We start from the raw sequence: 21,712 nt of genomic DNA on the forward strand, positions 1-21,712 counted from the left end.
AATGAATGGCCACTTTTGCCACCCCAACCACCCCCTAACCCCATCCTATATCTCCCCCCCAAATTAGGGTGTACCCTCACCCCCCTGTTTATTACAATTCTCTCTCTCTCTCTCTCTCTCTCTCTCTCGTGTCTCTGTCTCTCTCTCAAAACATCAAAGCAGTATCTTAACCCATTAGTGCTCAATGTTCCAGGGATAGTCGGCTATATTGCTCAATAAAGCCAGTTATCTCCTAGGTGCTATAATCTCCTAGGTGCTAACCAGGAATATTCATAACCTGCTTCCCCCCGCTGAATATTGCTGGATAGCTGGTTCACTGCCATTCTTGGCTGGTTAAATGTTTTGAACATTGGGGGTGGGGGGTGGGGGGGGGGGGTTGAGTAATCCTGGAAGCAAAAGATTTTCTTGCTTTGATATTCCAGTGTTTTGCTTTCTCTGATAGCCTGTAGAACTACATGTTTGCGTGTGTAGTTTAGCAATTTAAAGATTACAACCCACGACGATCAGTTATTCCGCTTTGTGACTATGCGCAGTGCCGTCTCTATTTTGTAGTTGTCCCGCAGTGCTGTGTAATTGTAAAAGTTGTTACAAGCCAAGTCCAAGAATCCTCTTAATTCTGGGTCTGCTATTGATTCTGTCAGTTCATCTGAATGCAGATTATTTCTGTGAGAGCGGTTTTCCAATTCAACTACCTTCTCTTCCAGCCAAGCCAGTTTCTTCCACATTTTGAAGCCTTTTTCCACCTCCTGCAGCAAGTTTTCTACTGCCCAAACTTTTTGCTGTGCAGAGTGGAGCTTCATGGATAAATTAATAAACCATTGTTCCATGGCATCTAGTTTGTCTAGGATTTCCTGAAATTGTTTACCTATGGTATGGTCTACTGCAACTTGCACCTCAGCTGAAATCTCCGCTGCCCATTTGGAGCTTACCATTGGCGAGGGAGGCGAGGATCTCTCCACCATATTGGGATCTCCCAGCCGAATCTTGTCCTTATCTATGTTCCTGGTTTATGTCGCCATCACCTCCTATGTCCATCAGAAGTGATGGAGAGAGGGTTGTCAAACTCTTCGGATGTTCAGCGGGTAAGTACAAATTTGAAGCTGATTAGTGGGGTTGCAGATTTATCGCGATTATGAGATTAATGTGGTAAAGTTTTTAACATGCACCAAAATTTTTAATTGCAATTAACGTATTTTCCTGGTCTCCTGCTCTTGTGTTGGGCCCGTTGCTTCTGTAGGTCTGAAAATCAGTTGATGGTGTCAGCAGCAGGTAGAAGGCTAGCTCTGCTGGACTCAGAAACAGGAAGTTACATGAGAGCTTGATGTGACTTCCTGTTTCTGGGTCCTGAAGTCAGTCTTCTGCCTGCCACTGAAGCTGTTCATTTGCCTGGGACAGGAACAGGAGACCCAAGCAGATCCAGTGTCTCTCCCTCCCTTCCAACCTCCTCCCCCCAACCATAGGCCTTGCTGAAGAGGTGGCGAGAGCCACTTCTGAAAATGGCTTTCAGCAGAGTACTGGTACCCTCTCCTTCTTCTTATGCAGAAGCTTCCTCCTCCACAGCACACTAAACTGCACCAAAGCCTGCACAGGAGGAGGAAGCATCTGCACAGTCTGCAAACAAGGCTGGCTTAAGAGGCACAGTCTCTGCAACTCCTTAAATGGTAGGAGCTAGCCCTCCGTGCTCCTGCCATTGTGTGATCTTCTTCCAGCTTTGCCTGTGCCGCATGAGAATTGCAAGCCTATGTATCGGAAGTATAACATTCAAACGTTATGACCTAAAACTAGTGCAGCTGTTGATGGCATATAATGAAATTCCTACTATATGCCATCCCCGGATTCTATTTAGGTTGCCCAAAGGTGGGCATAAATAATTTGCCAATTAAGTGCTAACAATCAATAATTGGTGTTAAGAAGCACTGAATTGGCAGTAATTAGGACTGCCTGGATCTACCCTACGTCCTATTTTATAACATGTACGCAAACATTTCATAGTGTGAACTCTAAAGGGGATGTGGCCATGGGAGGGGTGCAGGCGGATCATGGGCATTCCCAGAAATTAGGCACCATGTTATCAAATACACGCATTTGCGTGCCTATCTGCCATCACTTGGGTGAAAGCATTTATACCAGCTTTTGACTGGCATAAGTGCTTGCACCCAAAGTTAGGTGCGAAAGGTGCACTAAGCCAGTATTCTGTAATGGTTGCTCCACACAGAATGCCTCTTACAGAATACTGTCTTAGTGCGGATCATAATGGTGCCTGAGTTTGGGTATTGTTTGCTGAATCTGGCCCTAAACTTGTCACTACCTTGTGTTCATATACCTAATGCAAAATAAATGAGAGATAACCAGATAAGTACATTCTGTGTGTATCGTGATACATTAACTTTTTTTGTTTTAACAAAATGGGTTTAATTTTTGCTAGGTCGAGAGCTGCGAAAGCAGCTCCCACAGTATGGATGAGGTGTCTCTCAGTGAATTTGGAGAATGGACTGAAATTCCAGGTGCCCACCATGTCATTCCTTATGGCTTTATGAAGATTGTGGAGATCTTGGCCCATTCCATCCCAGAGTCTGTGGTCCAGCTCCGCAAACCTGTCAAGTGCATCCACTGGAACCAGTCCATCAGCAAGGAGATTGAGCAGGTGGCCAACCATAACAGTGATCAGATTGAGGAAAAGGCCTATCCTGTTGTTGTGGAGTGTGAGGACTTTGAGTTCATCCCTGCCGATCATGTCATTGTGACCATTTCACTTGGCGTTCTGAAGAAATACCATGAGACCATGTTTCATCCTAGCCTCCCTGCAGACAAAGTGACAGCCATACAGAAACTTGGGATCAGTACCACTGACAAAATCTTCTTGGAATTTGAGGAACCCTTCTGGAGCCCAGAGTGCAATAGCATTCAATTTGTGTGGGAGGATGAGGCGGAGAGTGAGAGTCTGACCTACCCTGAGGAACTGTGGTACAAGAAGATATGTAGTTTTGATGTCCTTTATCCTTCTGAGCGTTATGGCTATGTGCTGAGTGGTTGGATCTGTGGAGACGAGGCTTTGATCATGGAAAAGTATGATGATGAAACTGTTGCAGAAACCTGCACTGAGCTGCTGCGTAAGTTTACAGGTTGGTATTTCCTGTCCCTTCTCTTTTTTTTTTTTTTGTGTTCCTTAATAGTAGATGGGGAGCAAGTTAATTTAACAATAAAACTTCAACATGTTCTTCACTTAATAGAGAACGGCTAGAAATTTCAGGGCCTAAATTATAGGAAATAACATGAGCATGTAGAGCAGCATTGTAGATGCTCAAGTAGGCACTTATAAAATTTTTCAGGGGTACACATGAGTAAAATTAAACGCTCAGAACCATGGTCTACTTTCACCTGATATGTACATAGGCATTTTCGGAGTGGAGTGGTTGGAGTAGAGCACGTGTGTATTTTCAGCCGCAGTTAACCAGGTATTGCTGCTGAATATCTCCGCTAACCGGCTAGGTAGGAGCGGTCCAGAGATGCAGCTTGGGTAGAGCCACAACTTAACTGATTAGCGGCGATATTCAGTCCATTAACTGGTTAAGTAAGTGCATAAAGTTAGGTCAGCAAAAAGGCTGTGCTAACTTTGGTGTTCGATTAACTCAGCGCATAATCTGAATATTGGCCAGTGCCCAGTTCAGGTTAGTACGCGTACCTGGCATGCCCCGGCATTGAATGTCCAAGGTTAATTCAGGCCATGGCTGGGAGTGACTGAATACTATCCCCTAAATGCATATGTGCCTATTTATTCCAGCACAGAACATTGCACAGTAATGCACAGAATTACTCTTGGCTCAGAGTAGGTGCAACATTGTGCAGGAGCTTTTGGGTAGGCTATTTTATAAAAGCACACACATTTGGATTATTTTCTTGTATTTATTCACCTTTTTCAAATCTGAGGTCAAGGCAAGTTACAATCAAGTATTCACAGTCAAGTATACAAGCTGCTTCCTTTTTCAAGTGAACTTTACAGTCTGTTGTACCTGAGGCACTGGAAGGTGAGATGACTTTCCCAAGGTCATAAGGTGGATCAGTGGGTGGAGTAGGATTTTGAATCCTAGCTTCCCTGGTTCTCTTCCCACCGTTTTAACCACTGGGCTGCTTTTTCACTCCATCAGCACATATGCTGCCTTTCTAAAACATGTGCAGCTTATGTTTCTGTGCTTTTCGCATCCCTGTTGTAAAATTACATTCATAAGGTAACTTTTTTTTTTAACATACTAAGAGGCTCATTTTCAAAGCACTTAGCCTCCCAAAGTTCCATAGAAACCTATGGAACTTAGCCTCCCAAAGTGCTTTGAAAATATGCCTCCAAGTGATGGAAGATAAAGACCTGAATGGTCCATCCAATCTGCCAAACAGTCGCATTCTTTATTTAGGTGCTGTTTTATAAAGGGTATAGGTGTCCATGTGTCTATAAAATAGTAGTGCAAGTGGTCAAAAATCATGCCTACATTGCAGGTGCAGACATTTACACATGATCTCAAGCAAGTGTAAATGTCTGTGCCTAGGAACATGTGTAAAGCAGTCTGTTTTATAATCTATATGTGTACTTGTGATCTCTACCACACTCTTCCCAAACTCTGCCCCTGTACATTCCTATAGGCAGAGTATACACTGCCATGTTAATGTGCATACGTTCAGGCCCTTTGGTGCAATTAGGATGCTTACCTACTGCGCCCACGACTTGAGTTCATATCCCACCATGGGATTTCTGTCGGAACTTGGCCATCCATCCAGTTACAGACATAACAAGTCACGTGCATTTTGCATGTGACACACACATTGGGCTCCAGACTCCACACGCCAAGACCCCCTCCTGACGCATTGAGAGGAGGTGACCTTGGCGTCTGATCAGGCAGCAGCGATCCCCTAATTGCTGCTTCCTGTGCCAGTTCCGCAGTTTAAAATGGTGGCCACAAACTCTCACAAGACTTCTGCGAGAGGTCGCAGCCGCCATTTTAAACTGTGGAGCTGGCACCGTCAGCAGCAGCCAAGGATCAGTGCTGCTCAACACATTGTAGCTCAGCACAGCAAGGAAGGTGGGAAGGGGAAATCAGAAGGACACCCTGGGCATGAGGGTAGAAGGGGAGATCAGGAGACATGTTGGATATGCAGGAAGGTGGAAAAGGAGATTAGAAGGATATACTGGGTAAGGAGGAAGGTGGGAAAGGGAGATCAGGGTGACATTCTGGACACAGAGGAAGGTGAGAGGGGAGATTGGGGTATATGCTGGATATGGTGGAAGGGGAGATTGGGGGCATGCTGGGCACAGAGGAATGAGGAGAGATTGGGGAACATTCTGGGTATGGGAGGGTGAAAAGAGAGATCAGGGGACATGCTGAGCATGGAGGAATGTGGGAGGGGAAATGGGGTCATGCTGGGCATGGAGGAGGGTGGAAAGGTAGATTGGGGTGACATTCTGGGCACAGAGGCATGAAAGTGGAAGTAAAGATCAGACATACCAAGTCACGTGCATTCGTCCCTGGACTCCAGTTCACACACCAAGGCCCCATTCTCTGCACATTTGTGTAGCGCTCCTTCCTTCCAGCAGTGCTGCCCTCCATCAGTGTTCCGGGCCACTGGCAGCAGTCAGTGTCTGTGAGGTAAGCAGACTGCCCCGGTAGATTTCCTTCTGCTGCAACTTCCTGCCTGCCTATGCAGGGACAGGTAGTTGTAGCAGAGGGAAAACCTATGGTCCGCCAAAGGCGGTGTACTTACTTCACTGATGCTGCTGGCAGCCCAGAACGTTGAAGGAGGGCAGCAGGGCGGAAGGAGTGCTACCACATACCATATCCCGCGGGGAGAAGGTGCAGGAAGCAAAATGCACCCATGGATTGGGAGGGGGGAAGGGAGAAAGAGCCACCACATTATTGCCAAGGGGGGAGGGAAGGTAAGGATAGACACCAAATTGGGGGAGGGAGGGATGGAAGGGAAGAAGAAAGATGCCAGACTGCGGATGGGGTGGGGTGGGGGAAAGAAGAGATGCCAGGCCACTGTAGAGTGAAAGGACGAGGGAAGGGAGGGACACCTGCCATACCTCAGAGAGGGGAGAGCTAGAAGATGCAGGACCTGCAGGGAAAGGGAGAGAAATACAGGAAGGGGGGGTAGAAGAGAGAGAGAAGGAAATGAAATATGACTAGAATGTGTGTAGGATGGAGGAAGAGAGAAAGGTGACATGAGAAGTGGGGTCAAGGGCAGGAAAGAGAGGAACCTTTCTTAATGGGGAGGAAGGCAAAAGGAACTGGGGCGAGAGAGAGAGAGAGATGTTGGATAGGTGGGGGGATATAGACACCAAGGGATGATGGCACATGAGGGGGGATGAGAACACAGAAGGGTAATAATGGCTAGGGCAAGAATTAAAGGCACAGAGGAGTACTTAACACGATTGGAGGATAGGAGCCAGGGACACAGAAAATACTAAACATAGTGTTAGTGACACTGAGGGAAGATGGATAGTGGATATGGAGTGAGAAGAAATGCCAAATGGACCAAGAGGCCCTGGTAAGAGTTAAGAGAAGACAGAGGAAAGCAGAAACCAGAGACTGGGACCAACATGATGAGGAAAATTAAATGACCAGATAACAAAGGTAGAAAAACAAATTTTATTTTCTATTTATTGATTGGAATATGTCACTTTTTGGAATGTGCACGATCTGCCAGAATTAGTTTTATGGCCGGGGCGCGCGAGAAAAATCTCACTCATTTAGCCTTCAGTCTTCAGTATAGTGAAATCTCCAGCATTGGGATGGGGCACACTTGGCATCTCTGTAATTAGCACCCAACTTTAGCCTGAGGGGAGGAGAAGCTAAAGATGACTGGGAAAGGCAGTAGCAAACCATCCCTCTAATAGTCTACCAAAAAATACGCAAGTGGCAGATCCCGTAAGTTCATGACTTGGTACTTGTGTAGAGGGGACTACCTTTATCTTACAATCCATCAGTATAGTTTGAGTAACTTCTAATTTGAGGCATGAGTTCACCTCAGGATCTCACTCCTTACCTTTTGAAGTGATTGCTTCCCAGCTAACCTGTTGCTAACCTGCTGCCCAAGGCCCAGTTCTGAATTTAGGTAAATGTAATATTTCAGGCTAGGTTGCCAGACGTTTCCCCCATCTTTCTCCATACAGCAGAGTACTGTTTTGCTAATGGATCTCACACATTGATTGCCACAAGCACATGAATGCGACTTCCTTACTCTTGTACTCTCCCATACTGAACGCATCACTACAATCCTTGCTCTGAACTGAATCAAATAAACAGCTGTAGAGTGTTTCTTGGATACCTTGTAGAGATGCCCCTTTATCAGTCGTATAGTTTATTAGCGTGCCTTAAATTTAGTGTATGCAAAATTGATTTAACTCAGATTAACCTATGAATCAATGTGCATACAATTGATTTGCATAAGCTAAAAACTTCTAATGATTTTTCCTGTGGCTTTTCTATTAGTCATATAAATTAAAAAAAAATTCTAATGTGCATTTAAATATTTTTAGTAAAGCAAATGTGTAAAACAAACTGAAGAAACATCCAAACAATGAGAAAATTTTGAAAATTCTGAAAACAAAATGAGTTTGTCTTGCTGAAAGTTAGCCTAACTAAGGACTCTGGGCCTACCCAGAGAGTTAGCTAAAGGACTGAGGGGTAGATGCACTAAACTTAACGAGTCATTAACGTGGGTTTTAAACTGGTTATAGCCAATTTAACGTGCAAGTAGTAATCCAGGACATGCACAAAAGGGCATTGTCCTATCACGGTAGCAGCTAATGAAAACGGAATGCAAATGATCCAAATGCTATTATAATGAGCTGCACTACCATTGCAAGGCTATTATAATGAGATGCACTACCGTTTTCCGATCCCCTTACTGTGGAAAACCTAACGGGAGGTCTACACCTCTCGTTGGGGCAAAGGAAAGAATCGGAAGGAAAAAAAATGTTGTCAGGGACGTCCTTTTTGGACGTCCTTCACCTGTAAACCCCCCCCCCCCCCCCTGGGTATGAATGACCAGAGATGATCAGTGTATGGGATTTCAAAACCAGACATTGTTCTTGTCATCTGTTTCAAATGGCTCTGGTCTAACCAGAATCTCTGGATAATTCTAACTTGGACCAAATCACATTTGCAGAATAATCAGCTGACAGATATCCAGTTGCTGGGCATCGCCGGCTGGCAGGTAACTGGTTTTCTGATGTATGTGGTGACAGAGGCAACCCTCAGCTCTCCTCCTCCTCCTTCCTTCCTCCCTCCTTTGACGTTTCTCAGTTTGACTGGGCATTCGCACAAGAGCTGTGCTTAATGCACAACTCTTGAGTGCATTCACCAGGCACAATTCTCCCCCCTTAACTCCCTAATGCTCACTGCTAACAGCATGCCTATATTTGCTTATCATTAGCATTGAGCACTGGGGAGGAGTTCTGCTACTCTGGGCTTCAGTGCAGTACATGTAAGAAGCCTATTTCTATATAAAATACTTATGCCCAGATGACCAAAAGCCCCGTGCTGTTCAAAACGGTGCTCTAAAAATAGCACTGGAACAGCATGGGGCTTTACTGCCCTATAGCATGCAAATTTATGCGCGCTGTTATCTCTGATCATAGGGTAAAGTGTGGGAGATTTGTGCCTGAGCACCTCCCGCACTTGTTCGACAGGTCCGGGCTTTACGCGGACTAGTCTACGAGCACGCTTTCCTGTAAAAGATCTTTTTAAAGACCCACTTCGTAGTTCTACACATTACGTGCCTTCTAACCCATGCATCAGCTGTTCGCCGGTGACTGAGACCCATCCCACGGAACACCGTCGAGCAAGACTCCTGATGCAGGCCTAACGGCCGAAGCACAACGGTTGTGTCGAGTCCTTTATTTCATCAATAAACAAGTATTTTTAAGATAGATCTCTCCAGGTTTTGTTTTGCCATGGTCAAACATCCCACTTTCTTCTATACCAAAGCCCAGAACAGACCTGTCAAACACAGGGGCTTGGCGGTCTGTGGGACCAACAGACTCCAAACAGCAAGGCCCTGGTGGCCTAGTGCCCCCACCAAACCCCACCCCAAGCCAGTGTTTGGCTCACTGATCATTGGGGAAGAATATGTTTAGCATACATTTGCATACTACTTGCGCTAAGAGCCCTGTTTGCATGCTACTTGCGGTCAGAGCTCGCAAGTGTGTTTCACGTGCTCGGGGGCTCTGATCATGGATTGGTAGCATATGCAGGTGCTAGTATGGCACTAATAGCCTCTAGCGCCTATGTTTGCTTCTGATCATTGGCCCATAATTTCCAAGCCACATCTGTTTATTGTATTACTGTGCAACAAACGCCACTGTGAGAAGTGGACCCGGGGACTACAAGAAAAATACAAGCTTAGAAATGAAGCCGATATGCACATCCCTTATTACCTCTACTGAATCTGTTCACACTACTATCAGGAGAAATAAATTTACAGACCTTGGCAGTATGCTGCTGTTTTTTGTTTTTTGTTTTTTTTCATGTGGAGAAGCCAGGTAACAACCATATGAAAACTACTTATTTCTCTGGTTGAACTTTTTCATGCTTTCCTTTACTTTTTTATTTTCTCTCTTCATGTCTTAGTTTTTATATTATTGTTCATTATATCCTCAGATTGTCACACCAGATAATTCAGATGTGGTTGTTGCACAATACATTCTCACTTCATTTTCAATGTTGTCTAAAATACTTACTCTATGCTTTGTCTAGTATGTCTCAGACTTATGTATCCAGACTGATGAAGAAAATGACTCTTTAAGAAGAGCAATATAAAATGAGGAAATGGCTCTCTAAGTTCCTTGATCATCTATTAATATCAGATATAATCCAATAATGTGAGCATTCTTTCTGTGCTAATTTATGTAAGTGACCTGCATATAGAATTGTTTTAATCAGTGCCTTTTGTTGTAGAGAAAAAGGTTTTAGAACACAGCTGCAAGAACATTTTTGGGCAGATTGGAGTGACTACCTAGGACCCTTCTCTTTTGGGGGACCCATAACTCTGTAGTAGTGAGATGTTTCCTCTTCTTGTCCCCTGCTTCCAGTTGCAGGAGGTATGTAATAGCAATGCTCTTACCTGCTGGTGCCTCCTCTGCTGCCAAAAAACAACATCAGAGCCGCCGAGAAACCCAGCAGAACTGGACAACCGTGCCCCCCTTCCCACTTGGCCACCATGTCGGGCGCCTCCCCCCCCCCCCCCCCCATGGGCTCCTGCCCACTTACCTTCCCGTTTTTGACTGTTGTTGTCCTCTCCTGCTCCTGTGTGCCGGGACCTGGATGATTGTATTAATGTGATATTGCGCTAATGCAATCATCCAGATCCTGAGCGGCACGCAGCAGGAGTAGAAGAGAGACAGACCCAGAAGCTTGGAGGCCAGGCCTGGGGAATTTTGCCCCCCCCCCCCCCTTTCTTAGCGGCTCTGAGCAACACTGTGGGAAGAAGAATAAAGAGCGAGAAAAGGGAAGGGGGAGAGAGAAGGATGAAGAGCACTAGAGGGAGGTTGAGAGAGATCGCCAGTTCTCATTTCTCTCCACATCCTCCTTGACTGGTGCTTTTCATGTCTTTCCCCCCATCCTCACCAAGGGGTACCTTCCTCTCTACTAGGCTTTTTTTTTATTTTTTTATTCTTTCTACCTTGTTCCCCCAACTTTTTTTTTTCATTGATATTACTCCACTTCCTCCCAAAGCATTCATCCCTTGTCACCTCACCCCCTTTGAATATTTTGTTCCTTATCCAAGCAGTTCCGCTGCTTCTGCTGACAGCTAAGTCCTGATTTCCTGGAGCAGAGAGAGTTGTGGACCCACAATGGTGGTCCTCCTGAATATAATTGGGTCTGCCAGAATGGTTTGGGCAGCGGAAGCCATGGGCTTTCTACTATCCTGAAAAGGATTGCATGTTCCCTCTAAATACTTAAGTACTCTTACCTTGTATCTCCTCATGACGGCTTTACACAGTCTGGGCAGTAGCAAGCTCCATAATTAGAAAGAAAGAAACCCAGTATTCAGTAGATATAATAATATAGTTTATTAGCATCAGTATCTTACCCAAAGGCAGTACAGGCAACCAGGCATTCACATAGTAGAACAGCACTTCACGACACGTCCTCTCTCTTCAGCCTTCTCCCCTCTTCTGAGCTGATACCTTTCAGACTGCCCTTTTTATACCCTTCTGACTCTATTCATATCATTGGATCCTAGCTTTCTCACCAGAACTCTTTGGCCCTTATCAGTTGATAAGAATGACTTTGCGTGTTCCCAAGACCTAAGTATAAACAAATGATGTGACATATTTCCAAGTCCCTCTCAGCCCCCCTGTTTGCACCTGACCCACTGCTATCTTCCATTAGCCAAAACATCTTCGCTCATGACTTCTCGCAGGTGCCAGTCCCATCATTATTGACAGGAGCAAATTCCCCCTCCCTTGTCAGCTCTCTTGAGAACTCACGTCAGCATTTGCTGCAGTGAAATGTATCTTGTGTCAGAGATGATCTTTGATTTTTATAGGCCTAGTTCTTAGCCTGAGCCATTGGCCGTATTTCATGAGAGCAAGGGGCAACCATATTTTCTACACTCCCCTTCTGTCCAGCCAAAAGGCAACTTAATGAGGATATAGAAGGTGACAGGAGGGAAGGAACTGGAATAATGGAGCAAATTGTTTTACTGTGTGAAATTCAGGGCACTGACCAGTAGAACTGGGTCACAAGTGCCTTCTGGGCTGTATGGGTCAGTGACTCAAATGTCATCAGCAGGGAATACCTTGTGCTTTCTGCTTCTGCTGCAGCCTCTCCCCAGCAGCGTGCAGGAAACAGGAGAGAGATCAGACTTCAGCAGGGAAGAGGTACTCTGTTCTGTAATCCAGCCTTTCCTCTCCTACCTTTTCCTAGAAGCTGATGGAAGTCAGAAAACAGTGCCTGTACTAAGTACAAGCAGAAAATCAGCCCTGCTTGTAATGCAGAAAAGTGCTAAAAATTAGCACACTTTTTGTCTTCATGTTTTAGCACTTAATCTTTACTATGCCCTGAGGTGACAGTTTTAACTTCTATCGGAAACGAATGGACGTTTAAAAATTGACCACAGACTTGTATTATCCAGGTTGGGACCTTATGATCCCAGGACACTGATGCCCGGCATCATACACCCAGGAACCTCAACTCTAGGACCCCAGAGTGTAGGCCTCTGGCTCAGGGCTCCTGGGTGGAGTAGGTGACTCTATTTGTCTGCTGGGTCTTACCTTCTGGTCTTTTCTTCGCTTTTGGATTTAATCGCTGCTGTGGTTCGTTATCCACCACAGAGTCTAGTCATGCAGTGAAAGGATACCTGTACAGTCATTTCACCAGGCCACTTTCACTTTGCCCTTGTTTTTCAATGCTTGTAACTTTTTGGGATCACCAAAGAAAGTGGTTGGCCTTTGGCCACCTGGCCCTATTTAACCTGTGACTTGCAATTCCCTCTCCTCCACCTCCCAAGGCTTGAAGCTTCCTGTAGACGTGACCTAAATAAGCACAATGGAAGAGGGGAAAGACAGATACCACAAGTTACTAATCGTTCAGGAGGCTCTTCCAAAAGTGTACCAATTGCCATTTCAAGAATTGTGTCGATGTGCACCTCCAGCAATAATGGATGAGTTAAAATCTCATTTGCCATGTGGAATGGAATGGGAAGGGGCCATGCTGATTCCAACTGTACTTCATAAATCCAGAAACCAAGTAGGCATCTCTATTAGAGAAAAGGAAATCCCAGGATTGAAAAGGCAGACTTGTGATTGAGGGTTAAAATGTTCATCAGTTTTCAAGGTGATGCACATGGATAAATGTTACAATACTATGTCAATTATAAACTTTGTTCTAGATCAGTTTATAATTGATATAGTATTACATACACCTCTGCCGACCTCTTTTTTGTGTTTTTGTTTCTTGAATACCTTTATTGAAGCCGAGCTGTAGCACAGACTGTTTCTACCCACATTAATCAGCTGCGTAAAAGTTGCCCTTCCCCACTGTAGCTAAGTCTGCATGTTCTTTCATGACTTGGGAGCATTTAGATCATGAAGGGTGGGATAGAAAATACATGTGTTGATAAGTGTTTTCAAGTTAGATTGTAAATTTTCTGGACTAGTGAAGTACCTGGTGTACTTGAATGTAATTCACCTTGAGCTACTACTGAAAAAGGTGTGAGAAAAATCCAAATAAATAAATAAAATATATATTTCCAGCAAAACTCTACCTGCAGAAGAAGCAGATGCAAATGACTGCACATCATTTGTACCAGTGGCAATTTTGAAGTAGAAAATAAGCACATACCATATATAATTGAATATAAAACCTCCCAAGTATAAACTGAGAACACTACTCCCCCCCCCCCCCCCCCCCCCAACCCCCCCCCCCCACATTAACTCAAATATAAACCAAGGGTTTATATTCCAGCATTCCTCCCCTTCCATCCTTTCTTCTCTTCCTTCTATCACCAGTGGTGTCCGGCATTCCTCCCCACTCTGTTCCTGTGGTATCCTCCGCTGCCAATCCTCTGAACCAACAAGTTCTTACTGACTCCCTACCCCCAACAGGCACAGCTCACACTTAGTTCCTTCTATCCTCCCCCCCCCCCCCCCCCCCACCCACCCCCAGGTCTAATGTACTTCTCTGGTGGTCTAGTGGTGAGGCAGGAGCAATTCCTGCTTTCTCCAGCCCATGCCATCTCTGTGGTTAAAAATGGCTGCCACAACTTCCAGCTACAGTCTTGCGGGATTGGGAGAAAGGTGGGAATGCTGGACAACATGGGGGTGGGAGGGAAGGTAGGTCTCGTATATAAACTATGAAGAAATACTTTCTCCAATTCATATTAAATTTACTACTTTGTAGCTTCATCGCATGCCCCCTAGTCCTAGTATTTTTGGAAAGAGTAAACAAATGATTCACATCTAACTGTTCCACTCCACTCATTATTTTATAGACCTCTATCATATCTACCCTCAGCCGTCTCTTCTGCAAGCTGAAGAGCCCTAGGCGCTTCAGCCTTTCCTCATAAGGAAGTTGTCCCATCCACTTTATAATTTTTGTCACCCTTCTCTGTACCTTTTCTAATTCCAGTATAACTTTGTTGAGTTTCGGTGACCAGAATCTTTTTGTAAAATACATATGAAGTATGTGCAGGATCATGCGTGCTTTTGTTGGCATATTTTATTTAATTATTGATGACACTTGTATCCCGCATTATCCCAAACATGTTCAGGTTCAATATGGCTTACATCTAACAAATTAAAACAATTACAATAAGTAAATTAAAATACAAACAGCAATAGGTATAATATCAGATTCACCAAAAGATTAACCAAATTCCAGCAATGGTAAGGGATTCACTATACAGCTAGGGCATCCATTTCACAAACCTATATGTGCCAAAAGAGGAGTGGTTGCATTTTGAGCTTTACACGTTTAGATGCCTTTCTTGTAACATACTTATATTATTTGACAATAACTATGTATGTATGTATGTACCAGATTTTACAAAGCCAGGAAGCCAAGTGAAATAACTTTTTTTCACTAAAGTTTTGAGATGGTGTTTGACACCACCAGGGTTAGTGCAACTGCCCTGAATCACTTAGTGGATCCTCTCCCCCTCCCCAGTCCAAATAATCAGGTAGCTAGCACTTGTATGTACTTTGGAGCAGGTGCAAAAACCAGTGAAGAAAGTTTTAAAAATATATATTTTCCAGTTTTTGGCCTGCTCATGCCCAGATTATGTCCCTTTGATATCTATGTCTCGTGGCATGTAAATAACAGTTTTCCAGAATCATCATTTACTTGGTGTATGCTGTCTCAATGGGTAAATGCAACTATTTTCACAAGTTGATACTTTAAAAATGACCTCCTAAAGCTCTACAGAATCTTTCAAACAGAGAGGCTATTGCCTCAAAATCTCCAAGAAAATGGAATCCTTGCTCAATGCCAAGGGAAATTTATCTACAGTGCAAGAAAAAGAGAACCATGGCATGTGTACCACTTGTAACATTCAGGTTATAATTAGAAAATCTAGGGAGATTATGGACAATCTGTAGACCCTGTTTCTAGAGGATGAATTACTGAAAGAAAAAGTCCTTCTTCCAGTTCTAGCTTTCCAGAAAACAACTCAATCTATAACAAAACCTTACAAAGGAGTAAATTTCAAACAGAATCCTAACTAGAGGAATATGGCGCAAACCCTTCCAAGACACTATGATGTAAGTTATGCTAAAAAAATATCACAGGACCTTACAGCTACCCATATGGGAAAGACGTTCAGAATAAAAGTCATGCTTCTCTATGAATGTATTATGCGCAATCCAATGCAAAATTTGTGAAGAGGGTTGCTACATCAAACAACCCAAAACTTGAGGGCACGTATCAATCTTCATAGGCATTGCATAAAGTATACTAGAAAAAAAAGCGCAGTAGGTAAAACATTTTTGAAAGAAAACCACTCCCTTTGATGACCTTTCAACTATAGTTCTTGTATTATTTTGTTCTATGTATGATAAACAGTACCTTGCATTTAATGCAATCTATAGGACACAAGAGTTAATGGGAAACGGAAAGAGGAAAATTATGATGTAATAGACGTTAAAAGGAGATTGGAGATGGGGAAGGGGAAAGTGTAAACACAGAGAGAGGTCTGAAAATTGTTTTAAAATATAGCTGTAGTACTTGGATTTAGATCAGGTGGTATGTAGCCCCTGTTCCCTGTAATGAGTTCTGTTGTATTGCAGAGGTGACTGCATTTTGAAAGGATTCACTTTTTAGAACAAACTTTGATGTTTGAAACGTAGATTGATTTATATTTGCATTTGTCCATCATGTGTTGATTTTCTTTAATCTATATGGTTACAGGCAATCCAAACATTCCAAAACCTCGGCGGATCCTGCGGTCATCATGGGGCAGCAATCCCTACTTCCGTGGATCCTATTCTTACACTCAAGTTGGGTCTAGTGGAGCAGACGTGGAGAAACTTGTGAAACCACTGCCTTACACAGAAAGCTCCAAAACAAATGTAAGTACTGCCTGAAATGACAAACCGTTAAGTATCTGGAACTAAGGGAGCAGTCAGGTTGGCCAGCGAGAAAAGTGAATCCCATTGAGTATGAACTCCTGTTTGGGAATCATTTTTATCATGGATGAGCTCTTCCTTAGGGTATTAACTAATGCAGTAAAGGAAACACTTGCAGTGTCCCAGTGTGCCTCAATCAGTAGTAGAAGCATACAAATGAAGCTTATTATCAGGGTAGTTGCTCTCCATTTTTCAATCCTGGTGCTATTGCCAAAACCTGGGTTTGATTTGATTTATATCATAAAAACATAGGAATAGCCATACTGGGTCAAACCAATGATCCATCTAGCCCAGTATCCTGTTTCTAACAGTGGCCAATTCAGGTCAGAAGTACCTGGCAGATACCCCAATAGTAGCAACATTCCATGTTACCAGTCCCAGGGCAAGCAGCGGCTTCCCCCATGTCTATTTCGATAGCAGACTATGGAGTTTTCCTCCAGAAACTTGTCCAAACCTTTTTTTTAAACCCAGATATGCTAACCACTGTTACCACATCCTCTGGCAACGCGTTCCAGAGCTTTATCACAATTTTAATTTTAAAGCAGTTTACAATATCAAAATTATTAGTTTAAAATATAATACACGGTAAAAAAAATGAACAAACATTATCAGATGAATCAAAAGCTTATTAGATAGCATAAGAAAAGAAAACATTCAGTGTAGGTCCAGTCCATAACTCTTCTCAAATAACCAAGTCTTTCTGAAATGACAATTCAATTAGAAATACTGCTCTGCTCTGCTGGTAGTGATGCTCCAACTAGTAAAAGCACAAATGATATCTGCTCAGGACTACTTGGACATGTCCCTCCAGGATGTTCCAGTATTGAAAGTCCATTTTCATTCAGTCGTATCTGTGCTGGACTGTACCAGAAGTGGAGTGGTTATGGAATTGGATATCTAGAAACACAACAATTTCATCCTTAGGTGTCCAGACCGGTTGAAATAGGGCCTGACCTCATTAAGTGCTATTTCTCATTCCCTTTTTAAAATGTGAGCATAGTGAATTTCATGAAACACAAGTGATACCATTACTGGTTATTTGGCAGCAACCAAAGGGAGATAACTTGAGGGGTGATAACAGTAGAACGGGGTACACAAGTTGAGTCCTCTTGGGCCACAAATGGGCCAGGTTTTTAGGATATACCTAACAAATATGCAGGAAACAGGCATTCATAGAAACTGGGTATATCTAATGACATTATAATATCTTGCTTTCATTCAACACGTGGTAATGAATATTTCTCTCTGTTAACTGAATGACAGAATGCTGGGCACACCACTAGCAGCTAGCATGGAAACTGTAGATATCTCATGTCAGATTTCGTCATTAACCTGTCCTAACTGCAAAGCCTTCTGTACTTCAGGAACTAGGGGGCCCAAGTCAACAGTTATGTAATCTCACGCCTCTTTAAACGTTGCTGTCTTCCATTCTTAAATAATGCTAGGATACAATACTTTTTAGATTGGAAAAGTGATTTTGGTAATACAGTTCAGAGAGAGGTATGATATGATAATTTAAGCAGGACCTCTGTGTTCCCCTTCACTGATATTGAACAGTGTGTTGCCTTCATAGTTCAGTGTCATTTGTTGAACTCTTCATATCAGGCCTTGCTAAATTTTCGTTGGATTTAGGAGACAGCAGCTGAAACCTCTGTTCCCCCCCCCCCCCCCCGTTCCTTGTTGTATCTACAGAATTGAGGAGAGGGGAGAAGGGGGGTCTCTTGAGGTCTGTCATAACTCCTTTACGGTCTAATTTACTATGGCTGTTTTTCCTATTCCATGTCCAAGGGAAAAGAAAGCTGCATTTATTTATTGGGATTTATTAACCACCTTTTATGAAGTGATTCATCCAAGGTGGTGTACAGCAGGTACAGTTTAACATAAAACTTACAATTTTAACAGCATAACAGTAAAAATAGCTAAATATAAACATGAATACAATAAATGAAGTAAACTTGAGAACAGCAAATTAAAACCTAATAGGACTACCATGAAACTGTATAAAAAAAATACACATTTAACAGCACTGAAATTCAAATAATAGATATACCTGTAATATGATATCAGCATAATACTAATGAAAGATCTAATAAGCATGCATTAGAACATTCAAATAACATAATATAATGCTAATGTTTTACTGCAACACAGTCTAGTAAATGAGGTCTGTAATGCACACCTGCAAAAATAGCCAGCAATCCCCCTCCAAGCCCAGTCTCTTCCCCTTCCCCCCTTTCTCTTTCATCACCCAGCTTCACTCCCCACTCCCCCCGCCTGCCAAACCCATCATGATCTAGTCTCACATGCTACTCTCTTTATCCCCACCATCATCACCCAATCTTAGTCTTCTGCCATCATTGCTCAGCCTCATGCTGTGTCTTCCTCTTTGCCACTGTCACCCAGGCGCACGTGCTGTATCTCCTCCCCTACTATCATCCAGCCTCATGCGCTGTATCTCCTCCCCCCCCCCACACTGTTACCCAACTTCACATGCTGCATCTCTCCCCACTCACTGTTACCCAGCCTCATGCGCTGTATATCTCTCCCTCCCCGCCCCTTGTCCCATTCCACAAATCCAAAGTTCCAAATTGCCATGGTGATTAGAAATTTTCATCTGGCACCTGGGAGTTTTGTGCATTGTATGTACCACAGAGCTCAAATGATTATACGTAGTTTCAGGGATCTTGAGAAGTTGATCTTAAAATGTTGCATATAGAGCATAACTCTGCATAGTCCTTTTATTATACACAGTAATTGGGAAAAAAAGAGGTACCCCTAGATTCTGTCATCTAACTTTTAACAGTGTAATTTAAGCAGATTTGGGTAATTTGTACTGAAATAAATATCAAGCAACATTGCATAACTGACCAACAGAACTTGCTGCTTGCTTACTACGTCTACTGGGCAAAAGTAAGGAGACGTTTTTACACTTGTATGTCTGCTCAGAGAGGATATTCTTGAATAAATTCTGTAACTGAAATTAACCTTATTTTGCAGAAGTAGCTCTGTCTGTAACTAATTGAAAAGGTTACATAAGTTTTGCTAAATGTACCCTGGACAATTTAAGTTTTGTTCAAACTTTGGAGTCTTGTATTTTACAAGGTATGTTACAAAACAGCATTAGGGTGCATAAGAACATAAGCAAAGCCATACTGGGTCAGACCAATGGTCTATCTAGCCCAGTACCCTGCTTCCAAAGGTGGCCAATCCAGGTCATAAGTACCTGGCAGAAACCCTAGTAATAGCAACATTCCATGCTACCAATCCCAGGGCAAGCAGTAACAGACTGTGAACTTATCCTCCAGGAGATTATCCAAACCTTTTTTGAACCCAGATACGCTAACCGCGTTTACCACATCATCCAGCAACAAGTTCCAGAGCTTAACCATTCTTTGAGTGGAAAAATATTTCCTCCTATTTGCTTTTAAAGTATTTCCATATAACTTCATTGAGTGTCCCCTAGTCTTTGTACTTTTTGAAATTAGTAAAATCTCGATTCACTTCTACTTGTTCTACACCACTCGGGATCTTGTAGACCCCAATTATCTCCCCTCAGCTGTCTCTTTTCCAAGCTGAAGATCTCTAACCTCTTTAGCCTTTCCTTATATGGGGGGAGTTCCATCCCCTTTATCATTTTGGTTGCTCTTCTTTGAACCTCTTCTAATTCCGCTGTATCTTTCTTTTAATACGACAACCAGATTTGAATGCAATACTCAAGGTGAGATCACACCACAGAGTGATACAGAGGCATTATGTTCGAGGGTCCAATATAGTTACTTAAGCTATGTTAAATGAGGATCACTATTAAATACTGTGTAATAGTTTAGACCAGGCTTGTCCAAGTTTAGTCTTTGAGGACCACAAACAAGCCATATTTTCAGAATACCCTAATAAATATGGATAGAGATTTGCATACAGTGGAGGCAGGGGGCATGCAGATCTTTTCATGCATATTCATTAGGAATAACTTGAAAATCTGGCCTGTTTTGCATCCCTTGAGGCCTGAACTTGACAAGCTTGGTTTAGACCCATTTAAATGCGTGCAGTACAGTAGCATGGCATTAACTCTTCGGTGATCTTTTCTATTAAAGAGTAAGAAAAATTATTCCTATACATTTACTTCTGTGCACCATTCTTTATATTCGCAATATGGCAATGGATTCCGTTTGCTTACCTCTCAGGCTTACATAAATTAGTCTCTGCACCTTTGTGCTATGTTGGTAGACCTGACAACAGTGAGTAAGCATGAGTCAAATGGGAAATACTGATAATCTGTAGTAGTTAAACAAATGTTTTTGGTCTACCTTTTGGTAAAGAACATGGAGGAAATGCTAAAAATAAGAATTGAGCAAGATGAGGGGTGTAGGTTCTGAACTTGTAAAAAGAATTTCTGTAGTGTAGCATTCCATCTGAGCAGTTAATTGTAGTCAAGGAGCTTACTTGCCTATAGCAAGACTACAGCAGTAATCAAGGTTCTGCTACAATTCTGTGGCATGTCTCTATAAGACTGTATAGAATTGTAATTGCTAAGAGCAATTTTCATTGAAAATCATTTACAAAATGTTTCTTTGAAATGAAAATTTTCCAAGTAATTGGAATCTCAGGACTTTGCTATGGTAGATGATTTTATATGGATAAACTGCACTTTATATTTGGGACAGGTTGTATTAGCCATAAGGTTTAAAGTAATTACTAGCCAGTGGCCTAATCTGCTACATTGTGCAGCTTAAAATGTGAAATACCAGCCCTATACTTTTGTACTAATGTATCTCTTTTGTAAAAATGATCCCCTCAAATGACTATGTTCAGTTTTTCTAGTGACTTTTTTTGTTGTTGTTTTTCCCTTTCTTCAATGTAGTCTATGCAGGTGATGTTTTCTGGTGAAGCTACTCACAGGAAGTATTATTCCACTACCCATGGTGCTCTGCTTTCTGGCCAGAGAGAAGCTGCTCACCTCATTGAAATGTACCAATACCTTTTGCAGTACAGAAACTGTAAAACCTAAGGATTTAGAAGAGCACTAACTCGTGATTCCTTTTACAGTTGTGTGTGTGTTTTTGTTTTTTAACTTTTTAATTTAAAGTAGATCAATTTTTATCTTTTTATGAAATCTCAAGCATTTTCAGATTTAGGCATGTGTAGTGTATTTCATGTACTGTATTGTTAACAGAAAAGGGTGCTCCTCTTGTTGCATAACTGTTTTGTGTCATCTTTAATTATGGTCACACTCATTGATGCCTCTTTGATTTTCTGTATTGTAAGTGCCTTCTCTCCTAAGTACTTAAAGAACAGCAACAACAACAACAAAAAAGTTGTAATAATAAAACTCTCAAGTTGTAATGTGTGGTTTGTGACTCTTTCATGCTTCACCTTTCTTGCCAAAAAGAGATCAGCACAAACGTGGGAATCATAACAGTTCTGTGAAAGCAAGAAGTCTTATTGCCGTTCTTCATTAGCTATGGCTTCCATAATTTGATCACTAACTGCAGTGGATCTTTTTCTTTTTGTTGAAACTCAGTGTTCTTTATCATCTCACATTTTACAATGTAAACATCTGAGTCACGTGCTTTTATTTTTTTAAGACTGGTCACAAACAGT

General features: G+C 42.6%; 1 protein-coding gene across 2 annotated transcripts in view; it reads left to right on the plus strand.

Annotated features, from left to right (window-relative positions):
- Positions 1–21,454, plus strand: part of SMOX (spermine oxidase) — a 135,686-nt gene extending 114,232 nt beyond the window's left edge. For both annotated transcript variants that reach the window (XM_030191020.1, XM_030191019.1), the window contains 3 exons: positions 2,426–3,122; positions 15,897–16,057; positions 20,973–21,454. In XM_030191020.1, the coding sequence (XP_030046880.1) occupies positions 2,426–3,122; positions 15,897–16,057; positions 20,973–21,119 (1,005 nt within the window). In that variant the 3' untranslated portion in view covers positions 21,120–21,454. The remainder of the gene's footprint in view (positions 1–2,425; positions 3,123–15,896; positions 16,058–20,972) is intronic.
- Positions 21,455–21,712: the final 258 nt, after the last annotated feature.

This window comes from Microcaecilia unicolor, chromosome 2 (assembly GCF_901765095.1).
Source record: "Microcaecilia unicolor chromosome 2, aMicUni1.1, whole genome shotgun sequence".
NCBI lineage: Eukaryota > Metazoa > Chordata > Amphibia > Gymnophiona > Siphonopidae > Microcaecilia > Microcaecilia unicolor.